The 14,899-nt window shown below is 39.7% G+C and overlaps 1 protein-coding gene across 1 annotated transcript in view; it reads right to left on the reverse strand.

Moving 5' to 3' along the window:
* The window catches only part of plekhh3 (pleckstrin homology, MyTH4 and FERM domain containing H3), a 38,293-nt gene that overhangs the window by 20,845 nt on the left and 2,549 nt on the right, over positions 1–14,899 (reverse strand). The window contains exon 2 of the mRNA XM_005726056.2: positions 10,487–10,542. Within this exon, the coding sequence (XP_005726113.1) occupies positions 10,487–10,542 (56 nt within the window). The remainder of the gene's footprint in view (positions 1–10,486; positions 10,543–14,899) is intronic.

The raw sequence follows: 14,899 nt of genomic DNA on the forward strand, positions 1-14,899 counted from the left end.
TCCCAGCTGTCATAGGGCGAGAGGCGGGGTACACCCTGGACAGGTCGCCAGTCTGTCGCAGGGCCAACACACAGAGACAGCCAACCATTCGCACTTACATTCACTCGCGCATTCACACCTATGGGCAATTTGGATTAACCAATTAACCTATCCCCACAATGAACCTGAAATACCAGACGAGCCAAAAGTCACTGCTACAAGGTCATGTACAGAAAGAGGGAACATTAAAAGAGGACAGAAACTCAGGTAGGAGGCCAGGTTTCTGTCCAACGTTTTGAACTTTAGCGTCACCGAAAGCCCGACTTTCAAAATAAATGATTTATAAGCAGGGCCACTATTGTCCCAAAACCCACTCTAACATCGAAATCTATCCATCATTGACTGTGGCTGCAGACCACAGCGGTATAGTATTATTACTACTGTTATTTCTATATAACAAGCTGTTTTTGTGGCTACCATTTTTTCTAACTCAAGAAGAATTACATTATAAGATATGAAAAAAACAACACTGTAGGCTATATCAGAGAATAACCATCATTGTCCTCTGACCACATGTTGGAGGTATAAAAAAAATTGCTTCAACAGATTTATTACTCTGGTATTTTGCAAGTGTAGGTACAGACACATGTGGACATTCCATTTTGTCTATGTATACATAAACTGGGTAAAAAGTACTATTTCTTCATGGCAATCTATGGTGTAACAAATGGGGCAATTGTCTAAGTAAAGTTGATGTGGGAGTTTTGGATCTCCACAGCTGTCCAGCATCCCTACAGTACAACCCCAGTCCAACCCCCTCGCCCCCATACTACCACCCCCCACATTCCCAGAGGTTGCAGCAGCAGGCCGTGACGGTGGGGCGGTAGGCAACTTCCTGAGTGCAGGAAGCAATTTAACATGGGGATTAGACACCACGACGAATAGAGCTAACGCAGATCTACAGACCACACCTCTATAGACCGCACCTCTCTCTCTCATTTGTCCTCTCCTAGAAGGCAAGGAGAGGACTTTTTTTTCAGTTTTTTTTATAATCATTTGCAATCTCAGAGAAACACATTGTACGGCAGTATTGCTTTTAAATCCAATATGGCAGCGCATGTAACGTTAAAGTGAAAAGTAAAGAAAGCAAAAAAAAAAAAGGATTCACATCACACAGGTCAGTTTCAACTAGAAAATAAAAACTGTTGGCTGTCCCGTGAAGTGGAAGAGGGAGAAGTTATGAAAATAAGGCTCAGAAAAAAAGAGACCTGATTTGTGAGAGGAAGGGACATATTTCCCTATTATCACACAACCACAGATATCTGACTCCACAGCGAATACAAAGCACGTTTTAACAACCTGTGTGGTTGCATGCAGGCAATATCTTCTGTCCTCTGTACAGAAGATATTGCCTGCGTGATGTAAAGCCAATGAGGCCTTAAATACTGGGCTATGTAACAATTTGCGTTTGCCGCATCCCAAATCTTCCAATGTAACAAATTTTGTTTTGCCATCTCTTTTATGCCTAATCCCCACAATGGCAACGTCAATACACAGTTCAGGAGTCGATGTGGTTACAAGCAGCAAATTATTTGTGATGTATTTGACAAATGGGAACAAAATAATAGAGAAGAACATACCAAAGAAAAAGATTAAGAGTACAATATAGCTTGAACTAATGCAGAACTCATTTCACCTCAATTTGGAAAGGTGTTTCCATTTTACATTTTTTTATTGGTAGGATCAAGGACACCATGCTTTAGAGTCTAATAGGGTGAAAATTGCCACATCGTACCAATAATACCAACACTGTAACTTCTTTTGCCTTACAAATGATTATTTGGAGGGCCTGAAAATCTCAGGGGGTAAATAAACGTCAAGAAATTATAAAGGTTTAGCAAGATGACTTATGCCAATACCATTTATGTCATACCCATGATAATAAAAGGTCTTGAACACTCATGTAGGTGTATACAGTTGAATTTGTCTACCTTCTTTAGCTGGGTGGAGATTGAGTAGTAATTAGTAATGAGGTCACCAAATTCCATGCACTAAATAGAAAGACAAACTTGAATGTTGTCTCAAATGTCTCACCCTTACAGGTGCAACAAGACTAAAAGGAGAGGCAAGAACATGTCAAACAGCCACAGGTGTGTACACACCCACAAAGGCAATAGGAAGATATCTAATCAGCCAAAGCAGGTAAAGTCAGTGCCATATGAGAATTTAGCTTCCTCCCAGCAACTTCATTACCTGCTAATCTTTTTCCATATATGATTATGTGCTCTGCTTTGTAAGATCTCGTACCCTAATTTGGGTTTTGATTTTAGTTTTCCACAATCATAGTATAACTAGGTCACTTGAGGCAAATTTCAGAGGTTTATAAAATATCAAAACTTGTCCTAACCACAACCTCACTTCGAATTAAAGTAAAGTAAAGTAAATGTAATATAGGAATAGCAATGCCAGGAATAGTCAAGTTGAAGTCTGGAAGACCAAATAACCTTTTGAAAAAACTGCTCATTGCTAGAAAGAAAGGAAAACCCCGGTTTGACTGCCAAAGGACGTGAGGAATATTTAACAGTCTGGAGAAGCGGTGCCACTGTTCTGAAGTGCAGTGGCACCAACACGAAAATTATCCTCATGCATAAGTCATCAGTAGAAATACAGTTTTGGTTCCTAACAACAAAAAAGTGAATTATTTCCTGAAAAGAAACATGCACGGCTGCATGAATGTGCTAACAAGCCATCAGTCGAATATTTTTAAATTCGATTTTGGTCCAGTACTCATTTAAAGAGATAGGTCACGTATCTGTGATGGTATATGATCTATTCAGTTCCATTCTATTCTATTTTGTTCCGTGTTTACGACATCACATCAAGCCATACCGCATGTCTTTGCACTTTAATGCTAGTCGTACAGCTAACCGGGGACGTAGCTAACAGCAAAGGGTCAGTAATTTGATATCCCAAGAGATTTTCTTTGTGTGTTTGCAACAGTTTGTGACTTAACAGCAAACAGTGATGAAGTAAGCTGACAATGATTGAATGTTTATTGAACTTCAGTGGAGTGTGTGCCAGACACACACCCAGTGAAACTGAGAGGAGGCAGAGAAAAACTAGAAAGACCATTAATGACAGTAAACCACAGAAAAGACTCACAAGGAGTCCCGCACTAAGCCGAGCAACTGCAAATAAACTAGACAATAAGACCCTTTTTTATTTTATAGATTGCTGCTCATCTTTGTCCCAAAAGCAATTTAGTACATTTATATATTTAAATATTTTTATTTCTTCTATTTTCTTTTACAAAGTTGGGAAATTAATGTTTAAAGACACATAGAGGGAGATTGCTGGTCTCTAACAGTCTATAAATGAAGCAGTGCTATCAGAGTTGTACTTGTATCAGCAGATATCCAAAGCAAAGGTATACTATGGACAAAAGTGGGCCCCACCTCTTAATCTTTGATTTATTTTTTTTTCAGTCCTATTTCCAGTTATAAAAAAAAAAATAAAAAAAAAAAAAAATTGAGTCTGCCTTTATAAACATTTGTGAAAGAATGGACCATTCTACAAAGCTCAAAGAATCCAAGCACAGTACTTTAATAGGATGTTAGTTCATGAAATGTATTTCCTCCAACATATTACACAATCATCTTTAAGTAGTATTTGCAAAGCCGAAGTGTTTTAGGAACCGCAGCGACTCGGGCACTAAGTGGCAGATCATGTAAAGTTACAGAGTGAGGTTGCGGAGTACTGAGGTGCATAGTGTGTCAAAGTTGCCAATGCTCTGGTGACTCAATAACTGCGCAGCTCTTAACAGCAGCACAAAAACTGTGTGTCGGGAGCTTCCTATTACAAAGTTCCGTGGCCGAGCTGCTTCTTTAGGCATGCCTACTACATGCAAGCCTTGACCTTGTGTAGGTTTTATTCATATAATGTATCGGTACTGTGACCATAAAGTTTGCATACCTACTAAAAAGAGTACGTCTTTGAACACAAATATTTTCAGTGATCCCTGGCCCAAATAAATGGTTCTTTCAACTGAAGAAAATGATGTACATGATGTGAGTGTTCCTTAAAGCCAAGGAGTGCAGTTGAGTGCGTGAACTGCACATGATGCTCTGTGAACAACAATACAGCTTGCTGGTATGAGAAATGTGAACTACTTCAATTTAATCTGTGTGAACTGAACTTTGAGCTAGCTCTTGCAAAGGGTGACCTTGCACAACACTGAGCTTAGGGAATATTTTACTGCTGGAGCGAATATTAGATTCATTTAAATGCCAGCAAATCCCGGAAGAAAGGATGTCCAGCAATTTTTTTTTAAAAGCTGGTGATAAAAATGATCCTAAACATATTTCAAACTAAACAATAAACTACCTGAAGAGACACAAGTTCAAGCTTTTGCCATTGGCCCTAAATGCCACAAAATCTCCAGATAGACCTGAAAGCAGCATGCATGCAAGATGATCCATCTTATAGAAGTAGATGCATTTTAAAGGAAGTAAGAATGCCTTAAAAAACAAAATACTCTTAAAAACATGCTGCTGACTATGTGAATATTCAGTGTGTACAGATATGGAGATGGACATTTGTGGAATTTTTTAAACCAAGATTACCTTTCTGATCTCTAACTGAGATAGAGAGCAGAGATGGAGATAAAAAGGTAACCATCATTAAAAAAAATTAAACAGCGTAATATTATAAAAGTCTAAAGATTAAACAAATTAACCAAATGTCACTTCTCTAACTTTTCTCTAAAGAGAAATTTTTGAAAAGGATTCCCAATATTGTGCATGATTTTTTCACTGTTTTTTTTTTAAAGCAGCCAACGTATAGGAAATCTGTACAATGACCATGACACACATCCAGCAGTGTGAGCAGCACAGTGAATTAATTAGTTTGTGTCTGTCTGCCTGGTTTTAGTTTCTGTGGCAATGAGTAATTGATTTCAGTCCAGGATCTAATCACACTGCTGAGACATTAATTAAAGCTAAAGAGCCACTGTCCTTGCTCTCGGGCTTGCATGACCGCAGTGAAATGAAACATTCCTTGTAACCCAAAAGAACATGCACGGTTGCAAAAATGACCATTGCATTGATTAGTCACAGGAATACTTGGGAGAGTTGTCTGATGGATAAATAGCTCAGGATGTGCCCAGAAAGGCATTTAGAAAAAGCACCAAGTAAAATAAATCAAAGTTTATTAAAATCATGCTCATATCAGAGGCTTAATAATCATTCTTCCTGTAGAAATCCATCTATTTCTCTTCCCTTCTCCATAGAGTGCATAGGCTGACTGCATGGGCCTCTGGCTGAAACTGGGCTGGTGGGAAAATGGGAATGTGGTGATTAAGACTGGGCCTATATGACCTCCCAGCTAAAAATACACTGTTTTCTCAAGACCACTGCCAAGAAGCTCTGGACTAGGCAGAGGGGAGAGGGAAAACAAAGTCATGTTATGAGACCTGAGTAGGAGGGACAGGAAGTCTGAGTTTGTGACTGAAGAAGTGTTGTCAGCAAGGCATTTTATGATAGAGAGTAAGTGACTCTTTAGTTTGAATAAAGCCATTCTACTTGTGAAACTTAGTAACGCGGATTAAAACTTTCCATATTTGTTGATGTTGTAAACAAGTCCAGATTGTGATGGTTGGATGGTTGACAGACAGGACGACAGACATCCAGACAGGCAATTACTGGGGGCCCACTCCTAAGCTCTTCACGCAAACACTCACTTGTGTTATGCATACACACCCTCTGTCCTGCATGTACATAAATTTACACACACATGAAATACATTCCTTAATACTGTTCTCTTTTAGTTATCTAGTGGCAAAAACTTCAAGCTTCTGACTACTTCAGAGAGCTGTCAACGAAGAAGAGCAGAAGCTAATTCCAGAACAGATAGAACAGAGAAAAGTCTTCAAGTGTCTACTTTCTTTTTAGAACAGTTTGTACTCTCCCCTGCCTCAGCTATGAGAAGGAACTTGAGAGTGAGCAAAGGGAAGATTAATAAAATAAATAAATAAATAGTGACAATGTAAAATGGATTTCAGCATGAGAACAGCAAGGAGGGAGGTGGCAGCTGGGTGGCACTTCCTACTGACCGAAACACCAACAGGGAGTGCCTCGTGTCATCTGCCTGAAGACCCATGTTTGGACATTTTTATGTAATTTTGTGTCTCCACAACACCCAAGTAGGTTTTGGGAAATTTTCAACTTTAACTTTAGGAGATTAACAAAAGTATTGCATTAACTGGTTAGGAATTACAGCCCTTTTTTATACAGTCTCCCATTTTTAAAGTTTCAAAAGCAACTGGACAGTTGAGTGATAAGTAGTATCATGACCAGGTTCGATCCGTTTCCTTGTAATTCGATGACACACGAAGCTGATGAAAGATCTAGAGTTGATTCCAAATACTCGACTTTTACTTGGGAGCCATTCACGAGACCTGAAGAGGAACTTTGTTACCCATCCAGGCGACCTCTGCAGTCTCAACTAACTGCAGGTTTAACAATGAGCAAAAACAGAAGTTGCTTTTGAAGAAGTTACTGGCAGCACGCAAAGTAACAACTGGGGCCTTACCAATGTGTTGTGAGGTCAGTTTCACAATTGTTAATATGCAAATTGTCATGACTACAAACAAATGAGAAATGGCTGCAATCATAGTATTGTAATATGGTAAAGGATTTACCCTTAGGCCCCCTCCTCTGTCCAGAGATGGCCGTTCCCTTTTCACATAAATGCCCTCCTTGACTCCCTGCTCAAACCATCATTCCTCCCTGTCCAGGATGTGTACATCCTCATCATTTCAAGAGTGGCCACTGGTCTGTAAGTGTAAATAGACTGTGGAGTCTTGGCCTGACAAGGTAGCTAAGGTTGTTTGGTTTCAATGATGTATAATTCACAGTAATCCTCCTGTTTGCGTTGGGGACCCCGATCCTCAGCTTGGACACATTTTCTTCAGCGGTCAGGACAATTTGCATATTAATGATGCTGAAACTGAGCACATGGTCCATTGTTAGGCAATCATGCTGGTTTTGGTCATTGTGCAAATGGACTTTTTATAAAGTTGGGAAAACTGAGACTAAAGAAGTTGCTTGGATGCATGCAAAAACGTTTCTCTCACTGGAAACGCTACGTCCAGATGAACGCAATCATCTTTCTGGGATTTCTTGATGATTGAGATTGATTAAGATATATAAATACAATTGAAGGAGGCCATCTTTAAATATTCGATTGGTGCTGATACAAGTAGCAGGATGATTTCTGAAGTCCACATGGGTATACTCTGCTCAAATTCACACATATGCTGCAAGACTCATCAGACAGCACTTCACAGTGTAGGTGGATAAAGACCCGAAGCATACGGCAAAAGCAACCAAAGAGTTTCTAAAGGCAAAAGGAAGGATATTCTTTCATGATGCAGTCAACATCATCTGATCTCATCATCTGATTGAACGCAGAGCCCTATAAACAAGCAGCAACCAAAGGTGGCTGCAGTGAAGGCCTAGCAGATCATCTTAAAAGAAGGAAGGACAACACATAAACAGTTATAAACAGGTTTATAGTCTTCAGTTACTTCATTTCAAATTGTGTTAGTTTGTCCAATTAATTTTGAGGAAATATGTTAGGAAGTTGCAGGCATGGATTCTGTGAGACCCCCTGAAATCAGCTAATGCATCAGGTTTGTAGCACGGCTAATTAGCAGAGTATAGCCATGTTAACAAAAAAAACAAAACCCTAATTAATCACAGTCACACCTTTATTCCATCTAATTGTTTAGATTAACATTTCCTTGTGCACAATGCAATCCAATAGTTTGGTCAAAGTCCGATGTAAATCAGAGCTTGCGTCTCCTCTTATGCAACAATTAAGATGAATTGATATGACTCAATTTGTTAAAATAGCAAAGTTCTGGCTTATCAGAGCCTAACTTGGCATTCCTTCCGTACAGCTGAACTTCTGGGTGTGTCCATTCATTGGCCAGGTAATGAGCAAGCGCTATGCTCTCTAATCTTTGCACTTACTGTGATGATTACAGCCAGGCAAACACACAGACTCTTCAAACTAGTAGTTAATCATGCCATGCGGACCACAACAGTGCAGAAATGACATACATGCACACACACACACGCACATGAACCCGAGCCACACCTCTTTTAGGAGTGCTGTTGAGGCAGGACTGAGTCACCCAGTCCTTACTTCTTTCCGTCCTATTTTCCCCCCTCAAGCCTCAAAAGACACCATGTCACGTATGACTACAGCAAAATATTTCATCTCACATAACCACTTCCTGGGGCAGCTCTATTCTTGTTGAGAGTTTCTGCAGATCCTCGTCTGTTCATTTGTGATGGGCGATAGGCCTACAAGTCAAGCTTTGTGATTCATTGCCTGTGAGTCGGCAGATGTACAGTTACGATTGTGGAAGGGAGAACGGGGTGGTGATAAGGGCACGATGCCAGAGATAGAGAGAAGCACAGCCTGGCTACATCACTGTCTGAGATCACAGCCATGCACTAATAGTCTGGATCAAGCCCTCCATGAATCACTTTTGACTCTCATTTGCATTAACATGTAATCCACATGGCCATTTGAATCTCATTTACAGTAAGATGCCCTGATATTGAAAAGGTGATTGGTTAAAGTCATCTAAGATGAAGATTACATTAACCATGTAATAAAAGTAAGTACATCCCAAGGAAATCCTCTGCCATTCACATATGCAGATAAGCAAACATCTCATCCCTTTTGAAGCAATATCTTTAAATAAGTTCAATCCAATCCAATTGAAAAATAATTACTTGTCTTTTGTGGAAAAAGTAAATACAGGAAGCCACAGAAACTAGTATTGCTCCCTTTAGCAGAAATAATTAGCTTCTTGTATGCATTTTTCATAATGACTCACTCTGGTGTAGGCTTGCTAAAAATCTTGATTGCGCTTCATTCAGTGGTACGGTCCTTAGCACTGTTTTTTTTTCTACTCAAAACCCCACACAAGATCTGAAGGGGATTCCAATCAGGAATTTGAATGGGCTTATTGAGCCATTCTTCAGTGGATTTGCAGGGAGGATGAAAACCTGTTGAAAGGTCCAGTTAAAGTTTTATCTGTTTAAGACTGCTGGCCACACATTATCTTCAAGTACCCTTTGATATGATGCAGGAGTCATAGTTCATAATTACTGAATGCAGGCTGCCCAGGTCCAAACATAGCGCATCAACCAGCATCACTGTGGCCAAGCAACCTAGTCTTTGATTTGTCTGTGCAAAAGGCCTGGTCTTCAGAATATAATCAATAACAAACTGTAGGTTTTGCCTATTCAGAAAAGACACGTCTTGAACAGAGGTCCAATATGTTCTATATTTGTCTAATTATAAAAACATTTACTTTGACATCAATAGTATATGTGCTTGCAACAAATAGTCTATTCTTCAGCTAATTATCTGGTGAAGTCTGTTCTTGACTAATTGCAAGTTGTTTAAAATTCAGCCCATTTTTCTCTTATGATACAACGAATAATGCTGGGTTCATAGGCAGCCATAATCTCTTTTTTTCCCCTCTGAGGGCCTTTATATCTTAGCCGAATGACAGGGCACACTACAATAGCAAATGACCTAGATATCCGAAATTTAAATAAGACAAATTCCATCTATTAATGCCTCAGGAGGTTGGGGGTGTAATAAATGTATGGTTTTCCTTAATGTTCCCATTATTTGAATGCACCCGATTTATCTATGAAAATCAATTGTTTGGAAATTTAAACATGTCAAAAACCTCCATCAGACATCTTTCACATGGAAAATTATTGGCAAATAACACATAACAGCCATAACAGCCCCAAATAACAGCCAGGTTAACTTCTTAATGGTAAAGCTCAACCAGTTTGAAAGACTGAAAACTAATTTCACCTAAAAGAAATCAAATATCACCACATAACAGATCATCTGTCAGTATGTATATGACTCTGTACCACTTGCATGCACACATGAGAACACCATGAGATACTGAAGAGGAACTGAAAGAAATCAAGTATTAACACATGCGCCTGCGGATATATACAGAAATCCCCGGCGCTCAGAGGAAGTATACAAGTAAAAGACGGAACTACTACTTCCCTTGTCATTTGCACTGTAGCCTGCAACCAAGTCGAGCTGAATGGGGGAACAAATCAAATTGGACATAAAATGGACTTTACCCTGCCAGTTCTATGTAATGCCCAGTCAAACCCATGTGATAATAGAGCATATAATTTCCTGGAGAATTCATAGTGAGAGATTGGGTGTCACATGCCCCGTCTCCGGCATGCTCTTCCCAGAAGCTATATACGCTCTATTGGAAATGGACCATTTCCACTACAGATAATGCAGCTGACATGTACAATCTCTTGCTATTGGCTACATGTGAAAAAGGACAAAAATCAGACAATGCTGGACAATGTCGAGATCCAAATCTCCCAAAATTGACCAAAGTTCAAGTGTGAAATTGGCTTCTGTAGCTCCTTACCCATTTGTTCCATTGGCTGTGCAAGATGGCTGAGAAACAATCACCTCAGCTGGAGTCTGTCAACAGAAAAGAGAGAAAAGGGTAAATCGACAATCATGCACCAGAGACATTGCTTTAGCTTCAGAAATAGGCCACAGTTTGAAGTGATCCTTCAATGCTTTGCCTTCAGGAGCCATGTTACAATAGGGCATGCAGTTGTTCCTGGCAAGCCTCAGCACATAGCTGCACTATTCCTGTAATGCTTGGCTTTTACTTGCAAGGAGTAAACTTGATGGGAGAAATATGGCATGCAAAACAGGCTAATTTAATATAAGTGATGGGAACAGAGGAATTTTTCATGCTTAAGCTGAGTGCACCCCAACATTCGCAACCCAAAGTGATTTTTTCTCTCCATTCGTTTCTCTAAGAAGATTAACCTAAAAATAACATCAGTTTTTCAGAATTCATGGACAGCCAGAACAATTGTATTTATCGTTTCTATCTGTGAGTTGATTGCTATAAGTTGTGAGAGTTTGAGGAAAAAAAAACAGCAAGAAAGACAAAGAGACCCTTTAGCCTTAATTATAACAGCTTGCATTGAGAAAGTGCCTTTCAGAATCTTTACACTAAAGATAAACACATAAGTGTAAAGATAAACTCTTTACGGTTATGCTATTGACAGAAAACAAAATCAAACAATAGCAGTGATTATGATAGAGATGAGAAGCCTTAAAGACCCAAGGTTTTCCTGATTAACTGCACTTTACCTAGTAAAATTTATTGTGCCCTAATAATCATCTGATGAACAGATTAATTATTTACTTAAATATTAAACTGAAGCTGGGATAGGCTGATAGCCTCGATAAGGAAAAACAGAAGAGAATGGATAGAAGGATGGATATTAAACTGCAAGCCAGCTATTCATTTAAAAATCACATAAACACCTTCTTGGACATTAGTTTTGTGTGGAAATTGGAATTAGTTCCTCTACTGACTAAAATGAGCCTACCACTGGCAGACATGTAAAATCAGATTTCATGGGTGAAACAATGAACTTTTCATTCGAGGACTCCCCTGTGAAGCAGAAGATGGAAGAGGATGTTTCCTTTCACAGTGCTCCGGCCCCTAGATTCCCAACCTGACCTTGGAAAACCCCATCAGACAGCTTGCCTGTGTGCAATTTGGACAGATTCCCTGGTGTGCAGAGCAGCACTGTGTGTCCCTGTGGCCTGACTTGTTGTCTCTGTGAACCACAGCCTTGAGCCAGCTCCTGTGGCTGCCCTGACCCAACTCAGGGGTGTTGGCCTACCTGAAACACTATCCAGGTCAGTTCTGGGCTCCTCACAGTTCACACACCACACTTTACTACAGGGCAAACTATCCTAAGTTTAACCATTGCCCCACAAAACAGTCTAGGCTTCTTTTTAGATGGTTCAAAAATAACAAAGAAAACATGAACTGCAAATTTATAGGCTAGCTTGGAATCTATGTTATATTTTTAAGGCAGACGGACCCATATGCAAATAAGGAAAAGATTACAGTTTGGATAATGAGATCTCATTAATGTTTAACTCAGAGGGAAGTACTGTAAATGTCAAACCATACTGATGCGAACAAATGAACAGACAGTGTGTGTATGGTAAATCATTTAGCCAAGCCAACAGGCCTAATAAAAAAATCTAGACAGACATCACATCAATGACAGGAAACCCTTAATAAAAATCAGTGACATAAAAGCAATAATTTAATAATATCAACTAATCAAACAATCAGTAAACTAATAAGACAGGTAGGCACAGTCAAAATAGTCTGAGTCATTGCCCACAAGTCTTTACAATTTACTGAGAAAAATGCTTTCCAATAGAGTTAATGGGCTGTGGGGTGAGGAACAAGGATAGCGTGCGATGTAGAGCCCTGGCAAAAGATCTCTCTTTGTGGACGGCAGGGTATGAATCATTCCAGACTAGAGCAGAGCTTGAAGAGAAATAGGGAAAGATGCCGTGATGTGTTCATTCCGTGGCTGACTTCCGCTCTCGCTTTTCCCAGTTTATTCTCTCCTTCTCTTTCTCTCTCCCTTCAGCTCTCCTGGGAGGCTGAGTAACCATGAGAAAATGCTTGGGCTCAGCCAGTGTCGGCCTGAAGACCAGATGTGTGGCCTCGAGGTGGTGAGGCAGAGACGCAGCGGAAACCAAATATAAACCAGCGTACCGTGACACCTCTGAAAGCAGAGGGCAGCAGGGATGGCTAATAGGACCTGCTCTCAGCAAAGCAGGACTGTGTCTGTTTGTTCCGAGCAACAGGATGCACTGCGGTACTCCAGTCCACACTTACAACTGCCTGGGCCTAAACCTCTGTGGTGGTAGTTTTTTGGTAAAACTGCATACATATTACATAAATACTGAATAATGGTTTTAGTGGAAACATGGAAAGAAAAGAGAATGACGGATATCCTGCCCTAAAATTAGTGCCCAAGTATTCCTACACTGGAGGCATTCAGCCTGGTGTGACTGTTTGGGCAGCTGTTAAAGAGTAGTTTCTTTGAATGGCGACTGTAAACATGAAGAGAAAAGGTTTTGGCATAGCCCTGTGCTCTCAAGGGCCAAGCCTACATAAGCATCGGCACTGACTCATGATCCCAACGTCAGTAAGAAAAGTCCTGGCAAGGAAGAGTGTGTCATCTATGGCTTTGGTACTTCAGTTTCTACACATCATGGTGTCTTCTGGCAGCATGTTGTAAAACAATGCAGGAGCTCGTGATTTTGAATGTCTTGAGGATGGTTAATGATGGTTAATAATCGAACACAGCCCAGATGGCTTTCCTAGAAATCATTATAGACCAACCCTTCAACTGACCTCACCCCCTTGGTAGAAATTATGGAAAACCAAACAGTATCAACTGGATCTACTCTGGGGACTGTAACACAGTTAAGATTGACCAGCTGATGTCAGATTGGAGTAGTTTCAGCTGTGTTCCTAATTATTGGCTCAGCTTAAGATATTGATAACAGAATTACAACTGTCACAATCAGAGTGGCACAAAATAAGAGGTAACATGATTTGCTGAAATGCGTCAAGCGCCTGGAAGCGTCAATAAATAACTCCATCGCATGAGGGGGATTTATTATTAGGCGAAGGATCTCTAAGACCAAAATAATGCTTTACTGACAATTGTTACTGTGAATTACAACAGTCAACTATTTGATTCCTTCCATTTACAAGTAATGTGATAAACTGAACATGCCTAACCACATGATAGATTAAGACAAAATGTCCCTCAAAAGAAAATACATCACTCAGATTAATACAGACAGGCAAATACTTTATGACTCAGGTCACGCCTTTCATATTCATAAATATTTACGAGCAGAAATCAATAGAGCCAAGACTCTAATCAGTGATGTAACATCAATGTTGGGGATACAGTAGCTCTAAAAACAAAGCAGCTGTATGAGCTTAAGAGTGGTGAGTTTTAAACTGCCAGAAATAACAAAAGCTGTTTTTAAACAATTATTCTTGCATAGATTACAAATTTGAGCTGACCTTTTAAAATGTCGCTGTATCATTTCATTATTGGGATAGTCTTGTATTCAGCTCATCATTTGAACAAGACTGTTAGTCTACATGCCATTAAATAAGCCCTTTATCTTCTCTGATTACTATAGGAGTTCAGTAGGCTTGGTTCAACTCTCAAAAACGAAAAACAAAAATGCAACAACTTAGTTGTAATCATAATTTTGCTGTTCCCTGTTACTATCAGTTATGTATCAGCTCATATAAGTCATATTGGATTCTTATAGTAAAAACTAGATTCAACGACTTCACTTGGTTCCTTTTTGTTCAGTCAATAATGGCACTCTGGTTATCTTTATATGTTTTTAAAAGGCCAGGATTCAAGTCTCAATCAAGCTTCTCTGGAAAAGCTATAATTCAATAAACATTAAACCAAAGCCCCCAGAGGAGCACAATTATGCACATGGATCATAGGTTGCATTTTAATGAGGGAATCCGGGAAAGTTAGAGGAAAAAGGATCTCGGTGTCTCACTTTAGAAGGCCATCAGCCATCTCCACTGGGACATGTAACTGTAATCTTGTATCGATTGCAAATATGAAGCACCGTTGGGTTCCTCTGACCACCAATGGTAGAACAGATGGTAGATTATGACCAAGATAGTGTGTGCTACACACCAACACCTCTTCGGATAATGCTGAGTAACAGATGTTGCTCTTATCTGGTGGTTTTTGGAACTGTTAGATTTCTGTTGAGCCAATAACTGTGTAAAACTTATCTGTTTCCATCGTTTACATGCAAATTGCTGTAGTGTATAACTGGCTGGCTGCAAAAACACAAAGGGGGCAATAAACAGATAAGCAGGATTTGCAAGTAATGGCTCCAGGTGGTGTTACTTTCATCTGCAAAGGCTTAGTGTTGGTGT

Source organism: Pundamilia nyererei, unplaced genomic scaffold (assembly GCF_000239375.1).
Source record: "Pundamilia nyererei isolate P.nyererei 1_Seehausen unplaced genomic scaffold, PunNye1.0 scaffold00018, whole genome shotgun sequence".
In the NCBI taxonomy this organism is placed as follows: domain Eukaryota; kingdom Metazoa; phylum Chordata; class Actinopteri; order Cichliformes; family Cichlidae; genus Pundamilia; species Pundamilia nyererei.